Source organism: Astatotilapia calliptera, chromosome 5 (assembly GCF_900246225.1).
Source record: "Astatotilapia calliptera chromosome 5, fAstCal1.2, whole genome shotgun sequence".
Taxonomy (NCBI): Eukaryota; Metazoa; Chordata; class Actinopteri; order Cichliformes; family Cichlidae; genus Astatotilapia; species Astatotilapia calliptera.
In genome coordinates, this window is record NC_039306.1 from 25,070,722 (window position 1) to 25,098,056 (window position 27,335).

Below are 27,335 nucleotides of genomic sequence, written 5' to 3' on the forward strand. Positions count from 1 at the left end.
AATCTTATGCCTCACAGACCACACTGGGAGAGCAGAAAGTTGGTTGAAGCAACTCAGCATATAGACGACCGTGTTTTCACGGGTGATGGTAAATCCCGCAGGTGTTACGAGAGTATGTGCTGCCCATTCAGCATAACAAAAGGCAGCAGGGAGGAGTTGCATTTTCCCACATTAGAACTTTAATAATCATACTATTTGATTTCACATGATGACCCCAATTTATTACAAATTGGAAGACAGGTTCATATAACCTCATGAACAACCCCCCCCAAGCAAATCCACCCTTTCTCCATAGATTTGTACTCCTTCAGGGGCAATGAATGATTTACACAGATCTGTTAACGTGACTGGATACTGGAGTACCATGAGCATTTAACTGGTCTAATTCTAAGGTATAGAAACAGAGGGACATCTGTACAATGATGGGGATTGTAATAATGGCACTTAATTGATTCTCACGGTAAAATTGTGTGGTGGCTTTTTTCTTTCTTCCTTCCTTCCCTGCAACTGTGAAAATATAAATCCTGCAAAAATATGTTTGGGAATCCTTTTGTTAACACCATCGACCAGCTTATTTGTTGAATGGTGAATCACATGATTGGAAAATTTTTAAATTAGCAGGTTTTGTCTCAATGCTCTTGATAATGAGTACTGGAAAACAGGATTTTCAAATTTCAGCAGTACACTTGTATATTTTTTTTTAAATACTCTATAACATCAAATTATTTAATAACGTATACAGAAGGGCTTGCAATGATGTTTTGCATTTCTAAAAAGTCAATAAAGGAGAGAGAGAAAAAAAAAACCAAAACACGTTTATAAGCTCCATCTTCAGTCATTAGATGCGCCTGTGATCCACAAATATACAAAAATCATTTTTCCCCACTTTTTCCATTTATTTATTACAATTAATTCAATCTTTTCCATCACGTTTTCATGTGTCATGTATTCCTCTGTTCCATTTAAAACAAGTCCAGTATGTGACTATTCTTTAGAACCTGAAGAGTCCTGAAGGTGGAGCAGGGGGAGGAGGGATGGGTGAATGGTTTGAAATTAAAGGACAGGTTTGTAGGAGGAAAACAGAGAGGGGTGATGATTCCCCCTCCCTTCCCAGGAGCCACATCCATGTGAGGAGATTTTTTTTTTCCCATACGCTATGTGAGATTATTATTTTTTTCTTCTTGCATTCATCGCTTTCTCTGCATCTCGTTGTTTTCCCTCTAATCGGCGTCATCTGCGTCTTCTCCTTGGTCACCATCCATTAGCAAAGCGGCGTACTTACTGGCTGAGCTGAACTTCTGCAACAAAATAAGAAAAATAATCAGTACTTTGACAGCACAGTGCAACTTTGCACAAATTTTGATGTGGCTGAGCTACAGGACTTACGGGGGTTGGGGTCTCTTCGTATTTCTTTGGCTCTGGGGGTGGTCTGGAGTCTCGGTCTCTTCTGTTGTCCTTTCTAAAGGTCAGAGTGAATGCTGACGTTAGGAAGTATCTGTACTAAAAAGCTAGTTGCGAAACCTTTAATGGCCACAGGTGAAAATAAATAAAGAGGAATCTGCTCGTTTTCGTCTTCTGAAGATTAACAGCCATTTCAGAAATTTCAGTTCTGATTCATGTAGTTCTGACATGAATTATTTCTTGTGCTACAATATGGGGATCATGATGATTTGGTGTAGCACAGATAAAGCATTCATGTGCACACCAGGAAACCCTGTCTTCCCAGTGACCCACAAAAAAAATAAAAATGAAAAAACAAACCACAAAGCACCATCAGTTGTGTAACCCGAGCACAGATGCCTGAAAAATATCCTCCCTGTCTCATTAAGAACTTTGCAGTTGCTAACCTGTCTGCCTCCTTCCTTCGGTCTCTGTTGGGCCCCTCTCCTCGCCCCCGCCCAGCTCCAGGCCCTGCAGGCCCCCCTCGTGCTCGTGGGGGCCCCCGGTCCCGACGCACACCATCAGCCTTGTTCTCATCTTAAAGAAGAAGCCAGACAGTTGAGTCAAGGGGGGCTTGGTGGACGGTGTACAGTAGACTACACTCTCAACGCACTGCAGCATAAACAGCTACTTTGGTTGGATTCAAAATGTGTTAGTCACTGATATAGGGCCAAATGAGAGGTGCACAACTGCCCCCACTACAAGAACGGGCCTCTGAGAAATCTGATGCCAGCTTGCAAAATGTGCCAAAAGGTTCCAAAACTGTAGAAAATAGTGAGAGCCACCTTGTGGCACCACAGCCATGAAGATATTATTGTTCTTGTAGTGTTTCGGCATGCACGTTCTGAGCAGGACCCGCTCCTAGCAAGACTCTTTGACAAATGCGTTCAGCACAATTTCTAGTAAGTGTGGAAAGCACAGATAAAAGCTGCACACCACATATGGTAAGTGAGCAAGTGAATCGATGAAACACTTTCTAAGGAAATCTGCTAAATGCATGAACAAAGCATTTGCACGACAACAAATGAAGTCCTGAACTATTCCACTTCCTTTTTCTGAGAATCTTGTGCTTTTCACAGTCTACAGAAACAAACAAACAAAACAAAAAGAAGTTCCCAGCTCTTTTTCCTGGACCACTCAAGAATTTGAAAAATCACTCTGTCATCACCTTTCAGGCGCCAATACTTACAAGATGTACTCTATAAGCACGTGCAAATGCTTCAGCTGTTTTTTTGTGCTTTTTTTGTTTCTCAGAGCACAGATGGGCAAATACAGCTGAAGCTGATTAAGTGCACCATACACTGATGATGTCGAGAAGAGCCAGACAAGTCAAAGGGGACAGGAAACTCAAAACACAACTCCTAATATCACCTCGTTGACTGGAAGACCTAACCAAACGCAAGTGTGTGACAAAGTTTACTTTTCCAGCATGGAATGAGATGGATTACTCACTGTATTCAATTAAGACATGCAATATACTGTTTCTGCTTCACTTCTTCAGTCAGATTGTGCTTTTCTAAGATTTCTTCATTAGGTAATCGATGGAGACACCCTGGTAACTTGTTTTCGGAGTGGGGGAAATCCCACTGTGTTTAGCACTTACCCTTTCCAGATCCTCTTTCATCTGCAGAACTTGAGGAGCTAAAAGGAAAGGAGGAACAGTCAAGGCAAAGTATATTAAGGCTGTAGGGAATTCAGAGCATCAATTACTCAATCTACTACAATCTACTCATTCATTCATTCAAGAGCAGAATTTAAACATTGCAGGCTTCATTCAGTGAGTGCTCACCTGAACTTGGGAGGAGCTGAACCGCCTGGGGAGACCGGGGAGGTCGGAGCTCGACCATCGCCCTCATTAGAGCCTGTGCTGACTGCACTTCTCTTGGCCCATGCATTCTCCTTGGGAGGAGGTGCAGGCATCACCTTCAATGGCTCTTTAGAAGAGCTGGTGGAGGGGGGCCGGGATGAGGACCCAGGGGAGGTGGAGCCACCTTCTACCCCGCTGAATACCTCATTCTCACCGGAGCGCTCGCTATCTCGACACCGTGACCCTAGTGGGAGAAGGCAGTGTTTCAGTCCCAAGTAGGACAAAGACGAAGGAGAGATCGAGAAGAAGAAAGGAAGCGAGTGAAGAAACATCCCACCTCTTCCAGAAGTGCTTCCTTGCTGTGAAGACTCACTTCCTGTGCGGGATCGCTCAGTATGAGATTCCTCGTTGCGCCAGCTCGGGTCCCTAAAAGCAAAAAGAAAATCTTTATTTTCTTTCCTTTAGACCTTTGGGTACATTATGCAAATCAAACCACTGATGTCTGAAACCCAAACCACTATTTTAAGCACTTTGTTTCAGTGTAGCTACTCAAACAAAGTGCTCACACCACATGAGGGGAAGGACAGTTGAAACACTGCAACACTAAAACTAAACAAAATTTAAGACATGTTTTAGCTGATTGTAAACTGCAAATGGGGTAACAGGGTTTAAGCAAAACAGGGTAAAACACGGAAAAGGCCAAGCAAACAAGTTTCTGAGTTTTTGCAGAGACTGTGGGGCATCTGAGACGGACTGTTTCGAGTGCAATGTGACGACCCGACCAATCGTAAAGCAAGAGCAAGAGTTCAGCCCTCACAGTTCTGCTCTATGCAAATGACATGATTAGCAGATTTTTGCAGTGGACAATCGTGAACACAAACCCTGCTGCAAACAGATATTAAAAATATCAGTTGCTGTTTTTACCTTCGAGGAGATTTTAAAAAGTATAACATGCAAATATTTGGAACTGCTACTATGTAAAAACTTGAGCAACTTGTTAGGCCTTAACTTACTGATTACACAGACAAACATCTGAAAATTCTGGATGTAAATGTCAAGCAGTCAAATCAAGACCAACGTGAAAGGCGAGTTGCAGCTATAACAGAACAGTGAACCAAAGAACATCTCAGAAATCTACCATGAACTCTTCAAGAATCACAAGATGAGGCTTTGAGTGTCCGTCAAGTTGTAGGCAGATCTTATAAACATACCATAAACATCCCAGAAATTAAACTGAGCTGCAAGAACTTATTCACGAGTGACGGAGAAGGGGGCGGGAGATCAACAGACGGATTGGTGCTGCGGCTGCAGTGATGCGGACGCTGTACCGGTCTGTTGTGGTGAAGAGAGAGCTGAGTGTAAAAGCGAAGCTCTCAATTTACCGGTCAATTTACGTCCCTACCCTCACCGATGGTCACGAACTGTGGGTAGTGACCGAAAGAACAAGATCGCAGACACAAGCGGAAGAAACGCGCTTCCTCTGAAGGGTGGCTGGCCTCTCCCTTAGAGATAGGGTAGAGCTGCTGCTCCTCCACATCGAAACGAGCCAGTTGAGGCGGTTCAGGCATCCGACAAGGATGCCTCCTGGGCGAGGTGTTCTGGGCATGTCACACCGGGAGGGGGCCCCGGGGCAGACCCAGGACACGCTGGAGAGACTATAACTCTCAGCTGGCCTGGGAACGCTTGGGTGTTCCCCCGGACAAGCTGTAGGAGGTTGCTGGGGAAAGGGAGGTCTGGGCTTCTCGATCCGGCCCCGGATTAGCGGAGGAAAATGGATGGATGGCTGCAAAAACAGAAGTGAAGGATTCTAATGCAACAGCGACAACGGCTGTGGCTCTACTAATTGCAAGGATCGATGGTCTATGCCTGGCTCCTCCAAGGTACTGTACCCCAAAGTGCTCCCGGTGCATCTGGATGAATGTTAAGTTAAAGAAAGCACTTGTATGAATGTGTGTGAATGAGGCTTGGGGTAAAGCAGCAGAAAAGCACTTTGAGCATCAGTCCATTTAACAGAGACTCTGGCTGCAAAGGGCTTGTACAAGCTGTACAAGTCTCCACAGGATGCGTCAGCATTAAACACTTAATCATTAACATTTGAAAATAAAAAAGGCGCTCTCCCATTTCTGCATTAGATCTAATTTACTTGTGCTTGAGAAAAAAAAAAGGCAGAAAATTTAATGGTGTAATAAATGTACAATACTACTACATTCAAACATTACTCATCAGTCTCCCCGCTCACCTGTCCCTCATCTTTCTGTCCGGTCCCCTGCCTTTGTCCTCCTCCAGCTGTCTCTGCAGTCTCTCCTCCTCCTTCTTCAGCCTCTCCTCCACCTCCCTCTCCTTTGCTGCTGTGTCAACGGGTTTTGCTCCGCCAAAGATGGACGAGGCCCTGCTGCTTGAGCTTGAAGTGGCAGCAGGTGAAGTGCCACCACTGCCGGCGCTTTCCTCCTCTTTAGGTACACTACGAGGCTTCAGGTTCAACTTGGGTCTTTGCTGAGGAGCTAGGGTTGGAAAAGATGAAAGTACATACGTCACAAATGCACAACTTAACAAGATTTTTCCTGAAAATTAAGAATATTGACAAAGGATAGGATTTATACAATGAAATCTCACCCCTCTCTTCACGCCTGTCGTGCCGGTCTTCACGGTCCCCGTAACGATCCCGTTCTCCGTAACGATCTCGATCTCCGAAACGATCCCGGTCTCCGAAACGATCCCTGTCCCCATAGCGATCCCGGTCCCCGTAACGATCTCGATCTCCGTAACGATCCCGGTCCCCGTAGCGATCATTGCTACCCTGACTGTCATCATAATCACGGCGGAAACCACTACCAAAGTTACGACGACCTCCTCCACCACTACGAGAGTCGAAACCTACACAGACAGCAGACCAAAAAAGAAACGTGAAAACAGAACGCTGTAAACACTAAATACAACCACAAAAAATAAAGATTTATTTGGGATCAGAATGTTAAAGTAATCTGGATCTTGTGCCTAAGAAGCAGTTTCCAGAACTTATACAAACAAACCTCCATCATTGTTTCTGCGGTCCCTGTTGTCATAGCGATCCCGGTAACGACCTCCTTCATTACGATCACTGTCCCACCGCTGGCCATCTCTGTGACGATCAGACTCGTAACGGTCACGTGATCCTGCATTAGGTCGAAAGTAATGGGACGTGACACACTGAACAGCTGATTGGATGGTGTTACCACACAGGTATTTTATATAAACAATTCAAAATTAAAGACAAAGAAATAATAATAATAAAAAAAACAAAAAAACACCTGCTCCTCAGTTTGAAAGCTGAAAACCAGGGCTGTGACATAAAGCTAAGGCTAGGTTTCACAAAATAGTGCAAAAGAAGCCACTTAATGGACTTGCTGTAATTAATTAGTTCAGTCAATATACTCAAATTAAACTTTCATGCTTCAATTTGTGAAACTGAAATGGGGAAAAAAATAGTCTCAAAGCATTCTGTTTTTCTGTTTGTTTATTTAGGTATATTTTTGTCTTTAGAGGGAATCTTATGCTATCGTGATAAAGCTCCAGCAGAAGCATATTAGACTCACTGTCTCCGAAGGCATCATCTCTCCTGGGAGGTCCATCATCAGCATCCGCACTTGGTCGAGCTCTCCAGTCACTGTCTGTCTTGTCAGGACCCATGTCAGCCATTCGCCCACCTCGGTCTCGACCACCCATAGGTCCGCTGTCTCTTTCTGAGATGTGAAGAAGGAGAGGAGACGCTGTGTTAAATTATCGAACACTTCAACGAGGGCAATGGAGCGGCGCGTGACTGCAGAGGCAGAGATGATCAAAATGTCCAGGAATAAAAGTGTACCTTTATCATTTGACTGGTCTGCAATATCCACACGAATCCGGCGGTTGCCCAGGTTCTGTTGGCATGAGCAAAGAAGTAGTTTGTTACAACTATTATTTACTGATCCTTCCTGCACTTTGGTGAAAGTCTCAGACTGTTTAATTGTGTCTTTTCCAACTTCAGGTTCTCTTACTTCCTCGCTGAGGTTGAGAGCCCTGAGGAGGGATTCTACGTCGTCAAATTCAGCATAACCAAAGCCTTTCAGCCTCTCTGGGTTACTGGGCTCTCGAGGCAGACGCACTGCACTGATCTGGACACAGAGACAGTTAAAGTGAAACAGATTGATTAATAACACAACGCTCTAATTACACTCATGACAACAGAAACACACTACCCAAGTTTTCAAAATGCAAAATAACAACAGAAAACAACAACAACAACAAAAACTTTGTGTCGTTGATGTGACACGTTGAGGAACAAGTGTGAAAACAAACAGAATAACAAAGTGGACCTCTGCATCCTGTTCTTTTTTAAAATGCAAATTCAATCTTGCTGTTGTGTGGATAGCCCCACGTAGATGTGGACTGAAACTTCAGAAATTAGCCACACGTGTAACTTTAAAGTGATGATCTGAGAACCTGAAATGTAACTGAAACTGCAAAACCAACACACACAGAACTGCTGGCATCCTAAATGTTATTTGCCTTGGCTGTTATATACAATTATGAGTGATGGCTGTGTGTATATCTTGCTAAACCTACTGCCAAGCCGCGGAAGAAGTCTTTGATTGAGTCCTCAGTGACATCATAGGGCAGGTTTCCCAGGAAGGCGGTGTATGGCGGGCTGCGGGGGAGCCTGGCCCGGTCAATATTGGGCTCGCGAGCTGAGCGAGGCGCTGTAGGCAGAATGGAGCGGTCGATGGGTGGTGCCCTGTACGTGTCCTCCTCCGTGTGCCAGGAAGTCGAGACTGCAGAGACATTGGAGGAATCTTCAAATAAAAGCTAATATTTGAGCTTCCTAAATTCATGAAATGCTTTCACTTAAATAAAAAAAAAAAAAAAAAAAAAAAAAAGAAGCTACCTATACTAGGGTTACCTGTGAGAAAACAAGAGAGCTCATTGCATAGAGATCACCGTTTTACATAATGCAAACACTTAAGAAAAAAACAAACATTAGGTGCCATTGCCTGCTACAGTGCTTGCGCAAACTGGCCTGCGTTTGCATTCCCCTTAATGATCCAGACTCGACTACGCATCAGTTTGTCTCATCATCTCAGCTCCTCTCTTTCTAAACAAACGCCCCTCATATGGTGTACAGCAATCACATTAGTCACACAAACTGGAGTTTAAGGGTCACACACACTCAGGTATGGTGTAGATAGCCTAGTCTCAACATAGAAGCTGGAACAATTAACATACAAACAAACAGGGCATTGCCACTGACGCTGCATAAAAACCAAACTTTGACTTGGTAAATATGTTAATTAATACTTTCTTATAAATAAAATACATGCCTCATGTAACTACCCCCAGCTTGGATTAGTGTTATCACCCTCGTATTACAAGACATTTATATCTGCATATCATATCTATTCATATCTCACCCAGCTCATTTTCATTTAAACACTCTGCAGCACATTTCACATCCTGCCAAATGTTCGACTACATGTGTTACTAGAATCGCCAGTTTGACCACATTCTTCAATTTTCCCAACGAATCTAAAAGATCTTCTGAACAAGAGAGAGCGAGCACACCGATTTTACTACAGTAATTGCTTTCAGGGCATTTCCACTGAGACTGGCTTGTCATACATAATATCTCCTTTAAAACATGTGACTGAATCAACAGCTATGCAATTAAAAGGATATCTCTGCCTACTGATTGCATAGCTAACCTGACTTACACTGACCATTTTGTTACCACAAATCACTCCGGCAGGTTGCTTCTTCAAATGCAAATAGCTCAGACAAACACTGCAGCCTTCAATTCAGAGGTTTTGAATTTGCAGTTAAGGGGAAAAGGTAGAGCTAAACAGTCGTTACCAAGAAACATAATGCAGACCGTTTTTTAGTTCACCTACTGTTGTGAAACGCTGCTAAGATATTCCGATCACTGTGTGCATTTCAGTGTGTGCTCACCATCTCCGTCCAGGTCATCAGTCTCATCCGCCCAGCTTGTGGACTTGGTCGGATAGCTGGGGGCGACGCTGCTGCCTCCACTGTCCTCCGCAAGAAAGTCAGTCAAAGTGAGGGTCTTCCCCTTCTTATTCTTCTTCTTAGCTGTAGGGAAGAACACAAGAGTAAGTCATGGTTACCTTGCCCATTGTGGACGTCTCTCTATGGAAGTAACTTACAAAGTAACATGTGGAATACCTGCAGACTAAACTATCAGAAACTGCAGCATCTCAACAGTTTAAAAAAAACAAAACCTAATGTTTTTACCTTAAATGAGAGCTGCTGTTTAAATGGTGACACTATTTTTAAGGTTTAGTAGTGAGATGATGTACAACCAAGCAAGATAAGAGTGGGCCCCAGTAGGGCTGGGCCATATTATACCGTTCACGGTAATACCGGTATAATGTTAGGCAACGATAGGAAAATGAAATATCGCGATAGAATATGAGTAAAACGCGCATGCGCAGTGCCTTTGTTTTCATACGCACATGGCCGATTGTTGAGTGAAACAGATGAACCAGAATTGGTTTGTAAAAATGGTGCAACTTCAGTGATGTGGAACTGGTTTGGTGTTTGTCCGTCAGATACACAACAAAGCACATTTTTTTGCAGAACATGCAAGCGGCCGTTGTTATTGTTGTATTTGTCGGACTAAGATGCTCTTAAATCTGGGAGTAATCTGGGTCCTAAACTCCGTATGTTTCAGGTCAAACAACACTGCAGCATCACTGAGAGTTAAAAACTGTCTAAATTCTTTCATCTTTAATAAAACGATCAGCATTGCTGCTTTACCAGGTGTAACTATAAAGTTTAACTTCCAGGCATCCATGAAAACAAAATGTATTACATTTAACGGAGTTAGAAGTTAGCAGGAAGCTAGCGGAAGTTAGCTCGCTAGTTTCGCTAGTTACCTAAGCATGATATAGCATGTTCTGACGGAGAGATTTCTGAAAAAAAAATCAAACGTACAGCTCTGCTATCACTTCCAACATAAATGAAGACAGGAAACTAAACAGCAGTGACGTTTGTAGGGTTACTGAAGTTGGGCTAGCTGGTATATAATGATGTGCTACGTGATCGCTAGCGACACAGCTATGTTAGCATAACATAAACAGTGAAGCTGGAGGACGAACACTAACACTTTTCCACTTATAAAAGTTAACGTGAAGGTTCTTCATGGTTAGAGACAAATGCAATCGCATGGCAGGATGCTGTAAACGGACCAAACTTCAGTCAGGAGAACAACTGAGATAATCCATCCACAATACGAGGTTAGTCATTAATATACTGCAACAACATGGGAATACAGCAGCTGCCAGAGATTTCAACATTAATGAATCAATGGTACAGAAGTGGAGGAAGCAAGAAGAATGAGTTTAATAAAGTTTGATTTATCTGACTGCTTTGTTTCGCTTAATGTGCCTTATAATCCCGTGCACCTTATGGTCCGAAAAATGCATAATGCACACTGCAGTTTAATGTTGCAAAGCACCTCTTTTTAACTTCAGTGGATATTATACATGGTTATGCTCAGGATATGTCAGCCCATTTCTACTGGAAATGCCTTTTGGTTAAACTTTCAGCAAGGAATTTGCATTTGCACTGTTACATTTTTATAAAGCTTTAATGTACATAAAAACCAGCTTCTTGTTTAAGTGAAAATAAATGGAAGGTTGTCTTTTTGCGCTAGTAATGTTGTGGAGTTGTATTTTGTCTCGCATCAATTATATCGTCGGTTATATCGTTATCGCAAATTTTCAAATATATATCGTGATAAATATTTTTGGCCATATCGCCCTGCTCTAGGCCCCAGTGTGCGTGTGATAACAAATACTTCTTTTGCTACAAAAAACCAAAACTGCACACACACGAATGGGGAGTGGTCAGCCTGTCCAACCGTCACTGTGCAACAGACCAGAAAAGGCTGTTTAGCTCCAAGTCAGGTGAGAACCATAACGATTTCAAAACAACCTTACTGCAACACGTTTTTGAGGTTTGACTGACTGAATCATGCACAGACCACAGAATATTCTTGACAGTGTGTCCCAGTGCCAGCAGTTACCAGCCCCCAAGGGAGATGGGGAGGGGGGCTCGCACACAGTTCATGATGCAGGTTTTGACTTGGAAAAACAAAAACAAAAAATAGGGGGTGAGAAAGCTGGCTGGGAGCTTTATTGTGAAAATCCCAGCTGTCAGGACATTCTTTTGCACACATTATTTCAAAACCCACAAAAACGCAGAGACCAACAAAGACTGTTTACAGCTCTGGTCCAGAATATTACACTAAGTTGTTGTTTACGGCCGTCAGGTTTGATCGAAATGGCTATAACCGCTTGTACTTTGCAAAACCAGCAAGCAAAAATATTGGCTGTGGTAGCCTGCTCAGCGATCCTCACTTATGTGACATTGGTGAGCTAAGAGCTGCGTAACATTAAGTTTCAGCGGAGCTGTCTTCTTCTTAAACTACAACCCCGCGGTCAAACTGTTAGGGTAACTATACGGGTCTTTAGCTTGCCGTATACACTGATCGCTTTTGTCTTGGCGGCTATGCGGGCTTAGTCAGCAAAGGACTGCTGACGGGGGAAGTATCCCTGCTTAGCTGGCTAGGTTTTACGGCCTAGCTCGCGTCGCAGCGCCACGATCCAAGTGCGCCATCAATCGCGCAGGACTTGGCCGGCTGGGGAAAAAAAGATAGCTTAAAGTTGAGAAGGAGCTAGGGAAGTGTTTAGAATGCGGCCAAAACAGGCTCAGCTGCCCCATTTCATCAAACACCGACACCAGGCAGCCACGCTTGCACACGTGGGGAGACTCCTCGGGCAGCCCGGACTCCTCGGCCCGACCCCTCCTCCACACATCGCGCTTGCGCCCGGCGCTTATCTTGCTCTGAGCGCCACGGCGAAACCCGCTACGGTCATACAATGTGCCAGCTCTGCACGCAGTTCCGAACATTTCACAGCCTGTCAACCACGTCCACTGCGCACAACAACGCTTAAAGTCAAAAGCGGACTTCAGCAGCCGCAGTAACCGTGCCCAGAGGTAAATGCTACAAGTTCTCGGGAGGTTACAACGTTCACATTTATGCTAGTCGTTGCTCCGTTCATTCGCCTATGTCTGGCAGTATCGTCTTTACCGAGCCCAAAACAACCGGGAACCCCTTTTATACACGCGAGACAACGACGCGGAGCGATAAAGCGAATAAAAAACAACCATCAAACTTCACGTGTTAAGTTGAATTGAAGTAAAATCCTCTTAAATTCTCCCCCGAACCAACCCGGATCGCTCACCCACATAAACCTCACCTGACGCCGCCATGTTGGAGAGCGAGTTCGTAGTAGTTCCCGGATGAAGGCGTCAGAGGTTTATTATCGGGAGCGCGCATCGTCGTCCACGAGAGCCTTGCCTCCTCCCTTGTTTACTTGCTGACCCACATCTGCTGCACCGCTGCTCCGTGCTCTGCTCAATATTTGTCGTATTTGTCACCGAACTGGCTGCAGCTTTCCCAGCTGTGTATTTATTTTAATCTTATAGCAATTTCAATCCACCTTTTCTGATTTTTTTTGCTTAAAATTCTAATGAATTAGTGGTAATAAGCCATTAAGTACTGACCCGTGTCCCAGAGATTATAGAACTTTACTGAGTTTTCGTTTTTTACCCTAAAAGATAATAATAAAAACCGTCCAAGTAGCATTTTTTTGGTTAAAGTGGTTAACTTTATATCAGCTCTTCATGATGGCTTGCATCTTATGTACAGGTTTGAATAACTGCCAGCTATCAGTTATATTATGCTGGTTTTATGATTATATCATCCAAGGTTATAGCCACTCCTTGGTAGGGATGGGTATCGTTTAGATTTTATTCGATACCAGTACCAAACCGGTACTTTTGAAACGGTGCTGGTGCTTAAACGGTGCTCAAACCTGTCCTTAAAGAATGGAGAACACAAAATTGGTCCAAAAACCTCTCATGTTCAGCTGTTTTTTTTTGTAAAAAGATAACAATGTTAGCCTTTTCTGCAGCTATAGGGCATACATGGTATCACTCTTGGCTGGAAGCAGTGCTTAAACAATGGAAAAAACACAAATTTTGTCCAAAAACCTCTCATGTTTAACTGTTTTCCACTTTTTCTTTGGTCATTTTAGCCTTTTTGGCCAGGGTGAAGGGAGTATCTGCCATCAAACAAGAAGACAGCCGCATGTAACTACAACGGTGTTTGCTAGTTCACCTTACATGCATTAATGCAGACCTTCCCAAAGTAGGAGATGAAGCATCGTTGAATATGTTTCCAAACCAACTTCATTCTAAGCCAAAGACTAGAAAATATGGTGAAGCATATCTTCCCTTTGGATTCACCTGCACAAGTGCCGAGGTAGGTCTCCCCTGCAGAATTGGTCTTTCCTATGTCGGGAGCAGCGCTGGGCTGTTCAAATCACAGACAAACAGGATCCCACATTCTTGATTTTTAGTTCACAAACACTTGTTGTAATAAATAACTACTCCTGACATTTTGGAGATGTTAGCTCTTTATACAGTAAAGTTACAGTGGGATATGTCTGTGAAGGTTCTCAGTCATCCAGGTCATCGTAGTCAAAGGAGCTTGCAAAGAAAAGCGTCTGGACTTCTTTAAGTTGCTTGAAGACGTTTCACCTCTCATCCGAGAAGCTTCTTCAGTTCTAAGGTCAAATGGTGGAGAGTCCCAGATATAAACCTAGTGGGAGTGACCCCCCACAGAGGGACAAAAGGACCCCCTGATGATCCTCTAATCGCCTGAGCCAAGGTGTGAAACTGGGTGTGGGACCCAATCAGCCAGAGTTTCGGGTGTGTTCATTGTGAAACCTGGCCCCACCTTATCATGCGAATTCCTGAGGTCAGATGGCCCAGGATGTGAGTGGGCATTAAGGCGTCTGGGAAGGGATCTCAAAACTGGATTATAGATGGCAGAGAGTTGGTGTCGTAAACCCCCGCCTCTGTTCAAAGATGGTCGCTCACAGTGGACATAGATGGCTTCTTTCACTCCTATTTCAAACCATCTGTCCTCTCTGTCCAAAATGTGAACATTGGCATCCTCGAAAGAGTGTCCTTTGTCCTTAAGATGCAGATGGACTGCTGAGTCTTGTCCTGTGGAGGTGGCTCTTCTGTGTTGTGCCATGCGCTTGTGAAGTGGCTGTTTGGTCTCTCCAATGTAGAGGTCTGGGCATTCCTCGTTGCACTGTACAGCATACACCACATTGTTAAGTTTGTGTTTTGGCGTTTTGTCTTTCGGGTGAACCAGTTTCTGTCTGAGCGTGTTGCTGGGTCTGAAATACACTGGGATGTCATGCTTGGAGAAAACTCTCCTGAGTTTCTCTGATACACCGGCTACATAGGGGATGACAATGTTGTTGCGTCTGTCCTTCTCATCCTCCCTCGCTGGTGTCTGGTCTTCTTTTCTGTGCCTCTTTGCTGACTTTAAGAACGCCCATTTAGGATAGCCGCATGTTTTGAGTGCTTCCTTTACATGTGTGTGTTCCTTCCTTAGAACTGAAGAAGCTTCTCGGATGAGAGGTGAAACGTCTTCAAGCAACTTAAAGAAGTCCAGACACTTTTCTTTGCAAGCTCCTTTGACTTACAGTGGGATACAAATAATATCAGGCTGATCCTGCCACGATTTGTTCCCCCTGTCTAAATCACGGACAAACAGTATCCCACTGTTGTTTATGTTTTTAAACCCATTTTGCACAGAAAGGTATTTTTTTGAAAAATTTATTGATAGCAATGTTGAATATTATTACACAGGAAAAAAACAACTACATGTAAAAGAAGTAAACCGTGGTGCCTCTGCCTTTCTAAATAGAGGGACAGTAACTGCGTGTTTATATGTAAGAGTGTAAAACCTGAAGATAGAGACAAAATACTGTTTATCTGCCATTCTTCAATTCCTCTCATGTAAACAATAACGTGGCGCACAGCTGACGTGAAAAAAGGCACATACCTTTGACGCTGTGTGACGAAAACTGTATTCCTTGTCCACACGTAAAAGCAAAAAAGGAGTTTTGAAAAATCTCAGTTTTCGGTGATTCGAAACGCCGTTTATGTGTGGACGACACAGCTGCGTTTTCAAAAATATCCGTGTAGGTGCGGACGTAGCGTAAAAGAGTTAGTAGTTTATTTTCTTACCTGCAGATTACTTGTATTTGCTTAATTGTTTATGTTTGAGGTGTGAAATAAACCGCAATTGAGCAAAATATGTGTGTGTGTAGTTGGAGGATGTGTTAGTACGTGCGTGTGTGCGCATGCGGGGGGCACGAACATTTTTCTGTAAAACAAAGGGGGGGCCCAGCGAAAAAAGTTTGGGAACCACTGCATTAATGTAATAACATGGTTAGCCTACTCAACGTAAATTACACACGAACAACATGAAGCTACTCACGCCGAGAAGAACGGCTGCTGCTGCCATCATCATCCGTCATCATTTCTGCTACACTGGCAGGGCTAGGGGCCAGGACTCTCCTCTTCGGGTTTTTGGGAGATGTTGCTAACTCCGGGTCCGATAACAGGCAACCCACCGGCAGTAGATGTGCTCGGTGTGAGGTCTTGCAGCAAGCTATCAAATACGGCGCATTTCTCGGCTTTTAAAAAAAACACTATGCGTCGCCAGGTGTTTCATCGGATTTGAGGTGTTACCTCCTTTGACAGTATCACAGTATCAGCTTAAAGCACTTGTTGCAGGCTGCTGAGTTTGCATCTTTTGCTGTGAACCAGGGGCGGAGCGTGGGGGTGGCTTACTGGGCTTAAGCCCGGGTTGTTTTGTCAGAAGTCCGGGGTCTTTTGGAGTGTAATTTTTTCATAGTTAGATGCCTGGCTGACAACTGTACAAAACAAAAAGTACACACAATATTCGAAGCACATAGTGCACACTGTGGGAATTTACGACTGTGTGTGAATCCCCCCTGATATTGGTATGATCCGAGCTCAGGTACTAAGCGACTGAGCGAGAGGGCGGGGAAGCTGCTGCCTGTGAGTGCGCTGTTGGAGAAACGGAGCCAGCCATACTAAGGAGAGCTTAAGTTTGACCAGGTACCAAAACAAATCATTCGTACCGTACAAATAATGTAAATATGACGGTGCATCACGAAAGATTGATATCAAACTGATCACTTGACCAATATTACGTTACTTGCTCTTCAAGTGAATCAACAAATGGCGAAATGAAAAGCCGAACAAATGCTATTTTTTTAGAGAGTCTTAGCTTACGTGTGTTTATTTCATATTTTCAGTTCTTACCCTCCCGACTAAATCGGTTTCAGTTATGTACTGAAATATAAGAATGGACATTAGAGGGTTCTTTAAAGAAAAAACTCAGGTAAATGTTATTTTATATATTATGCTTTGTATGTTGTTCAGTATATTTCTATGCAAAACAAGAGGGATTTCAGTACACAGCAGGATATTCACATTTGTAACCAGATATTTACACTTTAGGGAGAAAACATAAAACATTTTTACTGTACAACATCAATTTAGAGTAAACTTTTGTTTTAGATAAATATTGAAATATATTTTGAATTAGTTAAATGTCAGAATAAAGAGAGACAGAGCTGTCTATTTTTTTATCACTTTCATCAAATTTAGGAGTACATATACACTAAGTTTGTTAATTAATAAGAAAACTCCAGACGATTCCATTCTGAGCTGAAGAAGCTTCTGATAGGTTAGTAGAGTCCATGTGAGTAAATTGGTGGCACAGCTGTGGATGCATATAAGGCAAAACACAGAGCCTGTTTCTTTGACATGGGAAAATCAAGAGATGTCAACCAAAACACCAGGAAAAGAATCGTGGAGCTCCATAAGTGTGGCTCAATTTTGAATACAATTTGGTTCCATTTGCAATTAAGAAATACAGACGATTTCTCTCTTTACTCTTAAAGTTAACAAATAGAAATTAAACATTTAGTCTAATTTGAGGTTTTACCTTAAATAAGTGTTTGTGTTTTTATCTGACGAGCATGTAAATATCTGGTTTCAACTGTATATTTGATGATTGTCAGCACAAAGAGGGAGAGAGAGGAACAGAGAGGGAGATGGAGAATGAGGACAGAACAGAGATGGAACAAGAGCAGGTGAGACACACATGTTAGTCAAATGGTTGTTTACCAAAAGTATCACCGTATCATAGGTCCTCATGTATCTAGTGTTTCTTTTTAGGTTTGTTATTTTTCAAATTCTGTATTTATTAAGTTATGCAGCTTGTTTGCACAACAAGGCTAAATAATTATATAAACTTTTCTCAATCTAAATAGTGTACTTTGGTAGAATTAAAAAAATAAGTGTAGTGCAGGTCTATGATGATTTTTAGTGCTACTATCATCTAGTTCTGATTCTGGTTCTGTCTTGGTTAAATCCTAAGTAGTCCTGATTTTGAACTGTTGTAGTCCTGTTTTAATTCCGGATCAGTTCTGGGTCTGGTTGAATTGGGGTTTAGTCCTCATGTCTTGATAAAGCCCCGACTTTGTTCTGCCTTGCTGCTTAATTAAAAAACTAGTTTAAGGTGTCCTGCATATGTGATATATATTTTTCCCTATATGAAGTCACTTTTTTGAACAAAACTCAAAACAGAGCCAATTAATCTTTCAGTCATTTCTAAACCCCCCCCCCCCCCCCCCCCCCAAAAAAAAAAACAAAAACAAAAAACCCCACATGCAGCTGGTGGGCTGCGTGTCCGTGTGTGCAGCTGGGTGGGCTGCGTGTCCGTGTGTGCAGCTGGTGGGCTGCGTGTCCGTGTGTGCAGCTGGTGGGCTGCGGGTCCGTGTGTGCAGCTGGTGGGCTGCTCATCCGCCTTCGCTGGAGCGTCCGAGGGACCGCTCCAGCCTTCATCCGCCTCTGCTGGAGGGTCCGGGGGGACCGCACCAGCCTTCGTCGTCTGCTGGAGGGTCCGTGGGACCGCTCCAGCCTCCATCAGCTTCGTCTGCCTTCGCTTCAGCCTTCGTTTGTCTTCGCTGGAGGGTCCGTGGGACCGCTCCAGCCTTCGTCTGCCTTCGCTGGAGGGTCCGAGGGACCGCTCCAGCCTTCGTCGTCTGCTGGAGGGTCAGTGGGACCGCTCCAGCCTCCACCAGCCTTCATCCGCTTTTGATCAAACATTTCACTTGGGGTTACATGTTTGATTTTTGGGTGGGGGGAAATGTTACGTTTTGGTGTTGTCGGAACTACCCTTTAGGGCTAAGGCCCGGGTGTTTCAAATGTCTGGCTCCGCCTCTGCTGTGAAGTACAGCCAGACTTTGACTGCCTGCCTTGGGCACTTTGAATCTGTAGCTCTGCTCTAAAAGAACGTACGTACCTGGACCCGCCTAATATCCTCGGAAACGTAAAATGATTGGCTAGAATCTAAAGCGTATCACAGCTCAAGAAAAAAAAGCACCGAAATAAAGCACCGAAATGTGCGCTGATTTTCGGTCTGGTTACTGCCGTTTATGTCAGAACCGGTGCCATCGTGGCACCGGACACCGGTACCCATCCCTACTCCTTGGTGCATATAAGTAGTAAGGCAAATTCTTATGCAGCCACCTAGGTGGCTCATTTAGGACTACTTCTTCCCCCTAGTGGCCACTTATCATGTTGCATTTGTAAGATTCACGTTACAAATTATGGCCTTTTCTCTGAATGGGATAAGCAGAAAAGAATGGATGGATCGTGGCTTTTATTTCATCATAATATTTTGAGATGCAGCAAATGATAACACAGATAACAATTTCCCTGAATAAGATAGCAATATAGTCAAGCAAATTTGTGGATATTTTCTTTTTATAAATTGTTGGTTTCACCAACAGTAATGATCAGTTATTTTATTATTATTATTATTATTATTATTATTATTATTATTATTATTATATTTATTTATTTATTTATTTATTTATTTATTTATTTATTTATTTTTAATTTAGTAAATGCCTTTACCTACCAAACATGAAATGAACTGAAGTGAGAACCAGACAAAAACTGTGAATTCAGGTTTAAGAAGTGGTTTTATTTGTTTTTATTTTGCGGTCAGATCAGGCAGTGATCCATGTTTCGCTGTGGTGGAATAATGCCTTTATTAAAAACTGCTTAAATCAGGGTTCACTTGACATGTGGTTATAGTGCAAAAAATGTCAAAACTCCTCCACCCACCCCACTCATAATTAATGGGTGTGGGCAGATTGCTTCCATTGTTGCGATGACTCCCAATCCTTTGTTCCAAATTAGTCGGCGGCCTCCAGCTCGTCCAGTGCATCCTGGAGCCTGTGCAAAACACAAATGAAACATTTTGACTTCCAGAATATTCACATTAAACTGGCCTTGAGACCATGACCAGCTGAGATTTTTGCCTCGCATAATGTCTTGATGCATGCATCAATCATCCAGGTAAGGAAATCCCAGAAAGTTGATTCTGTTTATCTAGATGTAGTGTTTTGATTCTGCTCATCTAGATGTTGCATTTTCAGAAAACACTACATCTAGATAAACAGAATCAACTTTCTGGGATTACCTTGCATAATGGTGTAGTTATTTTTGGCCATGCAACTCATGCTATCAATTGATTTTCATATTCACCTCCACCATCACCATCATCTTGCCATGACCTGCATTTTTTTTTTCTTCCACCACATCTTTATAGCTCTTACTTGAAGTCTCCACCATCCAGCAGAGTCTTGTAAGTGCTGATCTCGCCCTCAAGTTTCATCTTCATGTTGAGCAGCGCCTCGTACTCTTGGGTCTGCTGCTGTATGTTCGCGCGTAAGTTAGCCAGCTCCTCCTCCAGCCGGATAATGAGGGTGTTATACTTCTCCATTTCCATGTTGTTACGTAGCTCTGTGTTGCGCAGGGTGTCTTCTAAAGAGGCTTTCTAATAAAAGGAGAAATAAAAGCTGTAAGTATAAGAAAAGATGAGGAAATATATGCTTTGCTAACTAAGAGTGGGCGCAGTGGTCATGGTATTCAACTGTGCCAATTTTGTAGTAAAAAGATATAGAGAATGCATTATGGAATAGGGTCATAAACTTAGAAAGGATTTGATAATTTCATGTTTATAAATAAAATCAGTGAAAATGCTTACTAAGCTCTGTTGAGATGCAAGTTCAATTTCCAGAGTCTGTATCTGTCGTGTTAAGTCGCTCTTCTCCATTTGGGCCCCCTGGAGAGCTTCTGTGTTCTGTGATACCTGCATCTGCACATCTGCAATCTGCCAGGGACACGAAAGGAAGATGGTCAGAAACACAGTGGCTCAGCGTGTCTTTTGAATCAAACTTCTTGATGTCCACCGCACCTGATTTTCATGCCACCGTTTGAGATCTTCTGCGTTTTTCAATGCAATCTTCTCGTAGTTGGCTCTCATGTCCTCCATGATCTGGGACAGGTCCTGACCTTTGGGAGCGTCTACATCCACCTGCACACCTGACTGTGAGATCTGACTCCTCAGCTCCATCACTTCCTGTTGGATCAGCAGAATGAGAAAAGAAATGAAGAAGACAACAAAACGTGTGACTCTATATGTTATTATCAATCTGATGAACCGCAAGCTCACGTTCTCATGGTTCTTCTTTAGGAATAGAAGCTCCTCCTTCACGGCTTCAATCTCGTTCTCGATGTTGAGCCTGCTCATGTTCGTTTCGTCGAGGACTTTCTTCAGCCCGCCAATGTCGGCCTCCACGGACAGGCGGATTGCCATCTCATTCTCAGATCTGTGGGAATGAGCAGACACAGTGTATGAGAGACACAATCGCAGAGTGTAAGAATGACTCCACATGCAAAGACGAGACGATCACATACTTGACTTTGAAGTCGTCGGCAGCGAGGCGGGCGTTGTCAATCTGAAGCACTAAACGGGCGTTATCCATTATTTTATCGAAGATCTGGACAGGAAAATAAAACATTGTTTAAAAAATTATTATTTTATTATTTTCATTTTACTTGATTCTGCTGTTTAGAAAGAACAGAGCTGCTTAACCCGTGCACAAGTCAGTAGCCAGTTCTAATAATTATGTGCTTTGACACAGCATTTTTTGTAGGCCCGACTTGCCTTATGTAACCACCGATACTCAAAAAGTCAAACTGCAAAAACCGACCGCAGCATGATTGAATCCATAGTAACCTGTAGTCATAAAAGAAGAACCATAAACTGAAGAACAGGAAGCGAGGGTGTTCCTGTGCCAAAACAGAATCTGGTTTGTTTTAGCGTTGCCAGAGCAACATGTATCCTGTCTCAATAAATCATAGAGAGAAAGTTTCTCTTCTGTCCACCCAACTGCACATGTCTCTGTCTGTCTGTCTCTGTATGCATCACCGATCGCATCTATGCGTGCACAGAGGGGAAAATTCTTTATCGTGACTGTGGCAGTGAGTCTATGATTTCTTCTTGTTTCCTGTCACAGAGGGGAAGGGGAAATACTTTAGTGTGGTAGAAAAAAAAAAAGAGTAAAAAACGAAAAAACCACCATAAATGTGTCATTATGTGATGCAGAAAAGCGGGACTCTGGAGAAGAATGTGACATTTGACTCTGCTGATTGTTATACAACCACTGCACTGACACGCATCTATCTGTGCGTGTGTGTGTGCACACTCACTCTGGCACTATGAGATCGCTTTGTGTGTACGAGTGCCACACATCTGTTTCCCATTGAGCGCCTCCTACACTACGCATGCTTGTAGAATCCACATCTAACAAGCAGAACCATTTAGAAATGCTTTTGTCTGCTGGTTTTCTGAGAGCTTCGCAGTCCGTCTCTCGTGATGATACCCTTGTGTTGGTGATTCATCAGAGGAAGTTGGGGCCAGTCGAGAGTTTTATGGGGGAGGGGACTGGCTACAGTTGAGCTGCCACACCCGTCGTTCTCTTTAAAGAAATTTGATAACTTACAAAGGAAACACTGCTGGTCTCAGTAAAAGCATTCTCCAGCTTCATTTTCAAACACAGGTGATCTTTAAATAAAGATTATGTTAAAACCTTCTTGCTGGAAATATGTAGTGTTGAGTGCTGTCACATGCACTCATTGATTCTCAAATTTTAGCCCAGCTAAACTATTTCTAAAGTATCTTTCTCACTGTGTCTTATCAAACACCTTTTCACTTTTCTAACATTTTCATTTGTTCTCAGTTCTTACCTGTCTGCGTAAGTCGTCTATGATGGGCTCATACTTGCTGTAGTCTCTAATGTCAGGGCCTCCTTTCTCCAGGGCCTCCATGATCTTCAGCTCCAGTTCCTTGTTGGCCTTTTCCAGGGTCCTCACCGTCTCCAGGTAATTGGCCAGGCGATCGTTCAGGTTCTGCATGGCTCCCTTCTCATTGCCCAGGATCGAAGCACCGGAGCCACCGCTGGCTGTCACGGACGCGCTGGCACCACCGTAACCGGCGCCCATGCCTCCACTCAATCCACTGCTCAGCTTAAAGGAGGTTGAAGGTCTAAGTGGAATACCAGAACGCAGGGAAGATGCAGAAGCAGAGGAGATGCGAACATCCTGTCCACCAGCACCAGCATAAATACTGGCAGCACGGTACACTGGGGTAGAGCGGGTGAAAGACATCCGACTAGATCTTGTGGTCATGTTGGATAAGTTTAGACACGGCAGAGGATGAAGTGAAAAATGAGATGTGGAGACTCACTGCTGGCTGGTCTAGAAAATGACGCCGGCAGTGGGAAGTGGGGAACTTATACTCCTGCCTCTCTCCCCCAATGAAAGCTGGTGTCTCAGACCCTGCCCACTTCAACATCACCCCAGTCTTTGTTTCCTGTTTCACTCACTCACTCACTCACTCACGCACTCACTCACTCTCTCATATGCTTCCTTTTTAACCCACAATGTTTTTTCTGTCTCCAAGGAAATGTGTTAAACATACTTTGTGGTGTAAACATGTAATAGCCTTCTGAGCAGATAACGGAACTACAGAGACCACATAAACCAACACACACAGCAAATAACAGAAAGCAGCAATGGACAAGCATATGTTTCTAGTGAGAATTAAAAGCAAATATTAAAGGGTAAAATATGGTGAGTATGCAACGAAATACTTTTGGTTTGCCCGAGAAAGGAATAATGCCTAGTACTTGCTGCGTGCTTGCAAGTTTGTGGTCAGCCAGGCCCAAAATAAACAGACTGTGCCAGCCTTCCTATCTTAACTGAACTGAATACAGTATGAAACAGCTACAACTAAAACATGGCGTTAAAGAAATGTCTCGATCAGATTAAGCAGATTTAGAAAAACCACACCAGAAGTGATGCCATCTGATTTACTAACAGACTCAGCCACGACTGTGATCGAATTCCAGCACACTGAGTAGGATATACAATGATGAACAAAGAAATCGGACATAGTGCTAGGAATACCTGTGAAACCCAAGCTTCAGCTGGATCTAAAGGCTCTGCAAGAGATGAAAAACAAAGGTTAGCTGATACCCGGGTCAAAGTACAATCAAAAGGAAATAAAAGCTGCCCTCATTCAACTGTCACAGTATAGGCGATTATGTGCACAAATCAATTTCTATTGAGGATTCTGAACAATTATCTTTGAAGTCTTATCTTATTTTGTGCCTCTGGACATTTTCTCTTATCCTTTGAGAACCTCAAAGAAAGTAAAACAGAATACTGCAGTGCTCCTTGTAGCTGTCCTAAAAACGTGTTTGCAACATGATGAAGGTGAATAAATGAAGTGGAACATACAAACATAGAGGACTGATATATACACTGGAGTAAAACCCTGTGATAGACTCTCAAACACAAAAACCTTTAATTTTCTTAAATCCAGTTACAGTATTTAGTGCTCCAGCATGACCTTGGAAGCGCTTAAGTGAACCTAAAGTTGTGGCCAGAGAGGGTTTTCCTCTCTGAGCCCTTAGAGACCTGGATAATGAAGCACCCACAGGGGGAAATTCCAAAGACTCAAACAACCTCCTGCGCCCCCTTACAACCTCATTCTTTTCATTTCTGTTCCTCCCCTCGCCTCCAAGCTTGATCAGCTTTCACCGTGTACATTCCCACCCTATTACTGTGTATGTCTTTACTAATTTAATTTAGTAACACTCAGTAAGAAGAGAAGAGCTTGTACTGTAGAGTGGCAAAATAGCAAAGAAAAAGCAAAGAATGCACTGCAGCAGAGGCAGATTAGAGGAACGATGAATGAAGTCAGCATGACTCATACCTCATGACTTGTGGCTGCCGTCTCGTTTGTTTGAATGTGTGTTGGCAACCTTTTCCCCAGGCCAGTAAGTCCTAAACCTTGCAGTGACAAACAGAGAAATAAACTTGAGCTACAGGTTTATATAAAACAGCTTAATCTCTAAATTGCAGAAAACATCCCAGATTCAATCAAGACTCTTATCTTTAAATCCCGACTCACACCACTAAGATTTCTTTTTAAACCAAAGATAATAAAAGGAAAACAAGGGGATACTGGAGAGAATGGAGACTGTGAGTCATAGTAACACACAGCAGGAGTCTGGAAACCACTGCAGAAGTTTCTGTTCTTTTACAAATCTTGGCTAACTGTCAGATTACTGCAATGCTCAGACTGCTGCGGCCTCGAATTAATTTTACTTCCCTCCTTCTTTCTCTTTAGTTTCCTTTCTTTACAGCGTAAACCGTATGCTCGTAGATGTATACAAAATCCAAAATCTACATTTGCATAGATGCATTTGCATATTTATTATCATGCATATTGTATCTGTGGTCGTGTCACACATACACAAAACAGTGCTGACATGCATGTGAGTATGATACACTCTAAGTGACTCACATTTCTGCATCCTCCCTTCCTCTTTTTTGTCATTCTTTCACTGACTCATCCAAGATGCTCAAAGATACCAAAGAAGGGACCTTGTTTAAATTTGTACATACAGTACTGTGTAAAAGTTGTGAGCCATCCCTGACTTCTTTATGTTTTGCTTCCCAGGAGCCAGACTTTTATTTTTATTTTTTTATTTTTTTAAGTGGTCTTGAGCAATAGTTCTCCAGGCTTTCTTAAGGTCTTTCAATTTTTCTTTGGAGATTAGCAGCTGTTATACTTTTAGTCCATTCCTTGCAGCTGACTATTTTTAGAGCATTTTTGTATGTTAAGCCACTCAACACGGACCTATGAATCATTCAAGTATGAAAAAGGTACCTAACTGAAGATATAAACTTAATAGAGAGTACATTTTATGTCTTCAGGCACTTTTTCTCTAGCAGCCTGTAGACTTGTAGTCAAGACTGCCTAAACCAAGACCAAGACAAAGACAGACCGAGTCAAGACCAAGACAAAGTCGAGACGAGCAAAGACCGAGACAAAAAGGTCTTTAAACTGCAGCCAGATGCTGCTTCGTTTACTGGTGTCAGGCATATTTATGTGTTTTTGGGATGCACTCGCACAGCCCTCCTCACCACTGTCTACTGTCTCACTCACTTACTGAGAGGACAGACGCAGCTCCACTTGACTGTCACATCTCTCACCCTCTCTGTTTTTCACATAATGATATTATCCTATATCCTTGCATGTGATTGGCCACAGTATGGAGGGATTGGAGCATAGCTGAGTCACTGTGTGAGAGCTGAGCAGCGAAAGGAAATTAAGTGAGGAGCCGGCTCTCGCTCAATGGGAGTCGACTCTTCTGATTCACTACAAAGCACTCTCTAAGCACGGCTCTTAGAGCTGATGCTTTTGCGCATGACACATTATCGAATGTTACGTTGTGTGTCATGGATACTGTTGACTCCAAGTCTCCCGATCACTATGTCGATCTGAGACAGCAAGACCGAGAAAGCGAGACCAAGACAAGACCAAGATCAAAGTCTGTCGAGACCAAGACAAGATCAAGTGAAGACCAAGACCGGTCTCAAGACATCCTACTCTAGCAGCTTGTCACAAAATATGTTCTCATTTATTTACTTGATTCTATGAAAAATGTCAAAGATAACACATTTTGAAAGGCATAAAATGCTATCTTTGGATCAGTGAGGTAATTCCCAAAGAGCTATTAGCTGAAAATGTGGCATATCTTAACACTGTGTGCAGTGTGTCCTTAGTGTTTCCTGTGACGTAAAAACTATCTACAGCAGATAATCAGTGCCTGAAAGTCATGTCCTCTCCACAGAGCTTGGACCTCGACATTACTGAAGCAGTGTGGGATCATGGCGAGAGAGAATGGAACAAAAGCAAGCAAGCATCCAAAGAAGACTACTTAAAGAAATGATAAGAAAGCTGCCTCAGAGATTCCAGGCTGCGTTAAAGAATAGAGGTGGTCACACTGGATATTGTCAGTAGAATTGTACAAACACATTTATCTTCTAGGTTAAACGTGGACCATTGGCAGACAAGAAAGCTCACACAGCAGAGGTTATTGAATTGTGTCGCCTAAGAGACATTTTCTCTGTGAGATGTCATTTTCATTTCTGGCACAAAGACATTTCACAGGAAGACCTAAAATGAGCCTGAGCTACGAGTTTGAGCTGATGCACTGGAGAGTCACCTACATGCCCCTGTGCACGAGAGATAGATTAGCTTAGGTTCATTGCAGAGTTCAGCAATATAACTGATTTAAAAAATATCTGTTTAAGTGGTAATTTCACGAATTTATCCATTGTGTTTCAAAATGTATTTGAGGAAATGTGCGAGTTTATTCTCTACCAAAGTCCATGCCCTATTTCTCAGTTTTAAAGTGATTCACACTATAATTTTTCAGTTTAATATCTTTTACTATGCACCTCCTGTAAATTAAGATTCACAATGTAGACGTTTTCACAATACCAACAAATAAAGGACTCGCTTTATATATGGGAATGGATTCACTTTACTGAATCTACCTCTGCGCTCCAACCACAAGGGGGCACAAGTCTCAAAGCAAACAAACCTACTGGAGCAGAAGAAGGGTGGTCCTCTGCCTTTAGCGAGTTTATGTCCATTGAGTTTATATACCTCTTACCAAGCGCGTAAATGTGTATTTCATCACTGTATGTGGGTGTTTTTTGTTTGAACAGGCATTCAAGGGTGAAGCAGGAAAATAGTTTTATAGCACATACTTTTGATTGCTTTCAAGGCTTGGCAAGCTCCTCTAAACACAGCAAAGTCCAACTTTGAAGACCAAAGAAGAAAAAAAATAACAGCAACGCCACTTCTTAC

The 27,335-nt window shown here is 42.9% G+C and overlaps 2 protein-coding genes across 5 annotated transcripts; both read right to left on the reverse strand.

Moving 5' to 3' along the window:
* Window positions 1-156: 156 nt before the first annotated feature.
* On the reverse strand, window positions 157-12,620 carry eif4ba (eukaryotic translation initiation factor 4Ba). 3 transcript variants are annotated; one of them, XM_026168434.1, is made up of 15 exons: window positions 12,541-12,620; window positions 9,206-9,346; window positions 7,829-8,034; window positions 7,261-7,377; window positions 7,089-7,143; window positions 6,820-6,966; window positions 6,277-6,399; window positions 5,861-6,121; window positions 5,487-5,748; window positions 3,585-3,673; window positions 3,230-3,491; window positions 3,044-3,081; window positions 1,848-1,977; window positions 1,387-1,459; window positions 157-1,298 (listed from the first exon to the last, which is right to left on the reverse strand). In XM_026168434.1, exons 1-15 carry the CDS (start codon window positions 12,551-12,553, stop codon window positions 1,221-1,223), a joined length of 1,995 nt encoding a protein of 664 aa, XP_026024219.1. In that variant the 5' UTR covers window positions 12,554-12,620; the 3' UTR covers window positions 157-1,220. The 3 variants fall into 3 exon arrangements, with proteins under 3 accessions (XP_026024219.1, XP_026024218.1, XP_026024220.1); XM_026168433.1 differs by having other exon boundaries at window positions 12,526-12,568; XM_026168435.1 differs by lacking the exon at window positions 1,848-1,977 and having other exon boundaries at window positions 12,526-12,568.
* Window positions 12,621-19,217: 6,597 nt separating this feature from the next.
* On the reverse strand, window positions 19,218-23,139 carry LOC113022722 (keratin, type I cytoskeletal 18-like). Of its 2 annotated transcripts, none has more exons than XM_026168439.1 (7): window positions 22,352-23,037; window positions 21,020-21,102; window positions 20,775-20,931; window positions 20,517-20,681; window positions 20,307-20,432; window positions 19,876-20,096; window positions 19,218-19,492 (listed from the first exon to the last, which is right to left on the reverse strand). In XM_026168439.1, the coding sequence occupies exons 1-7, from the start codon at window positions 22,790-22,792 to the stop codon at window positions 19,453-19,455; spliced, it is 1,233 nt and encodes a 410-aa protein (XP_026024224.1). In that variant the 5' UTR covers window positions 22,793-23,037; the 3' UTR covers window positions 19,218-19,452. The 2 variants fall into 2 exon arrangements, 1 of the variants encoding a protein (XP_026024224.1); XR_003272445.1 differs by having other exon boundaries at window positions 19,426-19,492; window positions 19,805-20,096; window positions 22,352-23,139.
* Between the last annotated feature and the right edge of the window lie 4,196 nt (window positions 23,140-27,335).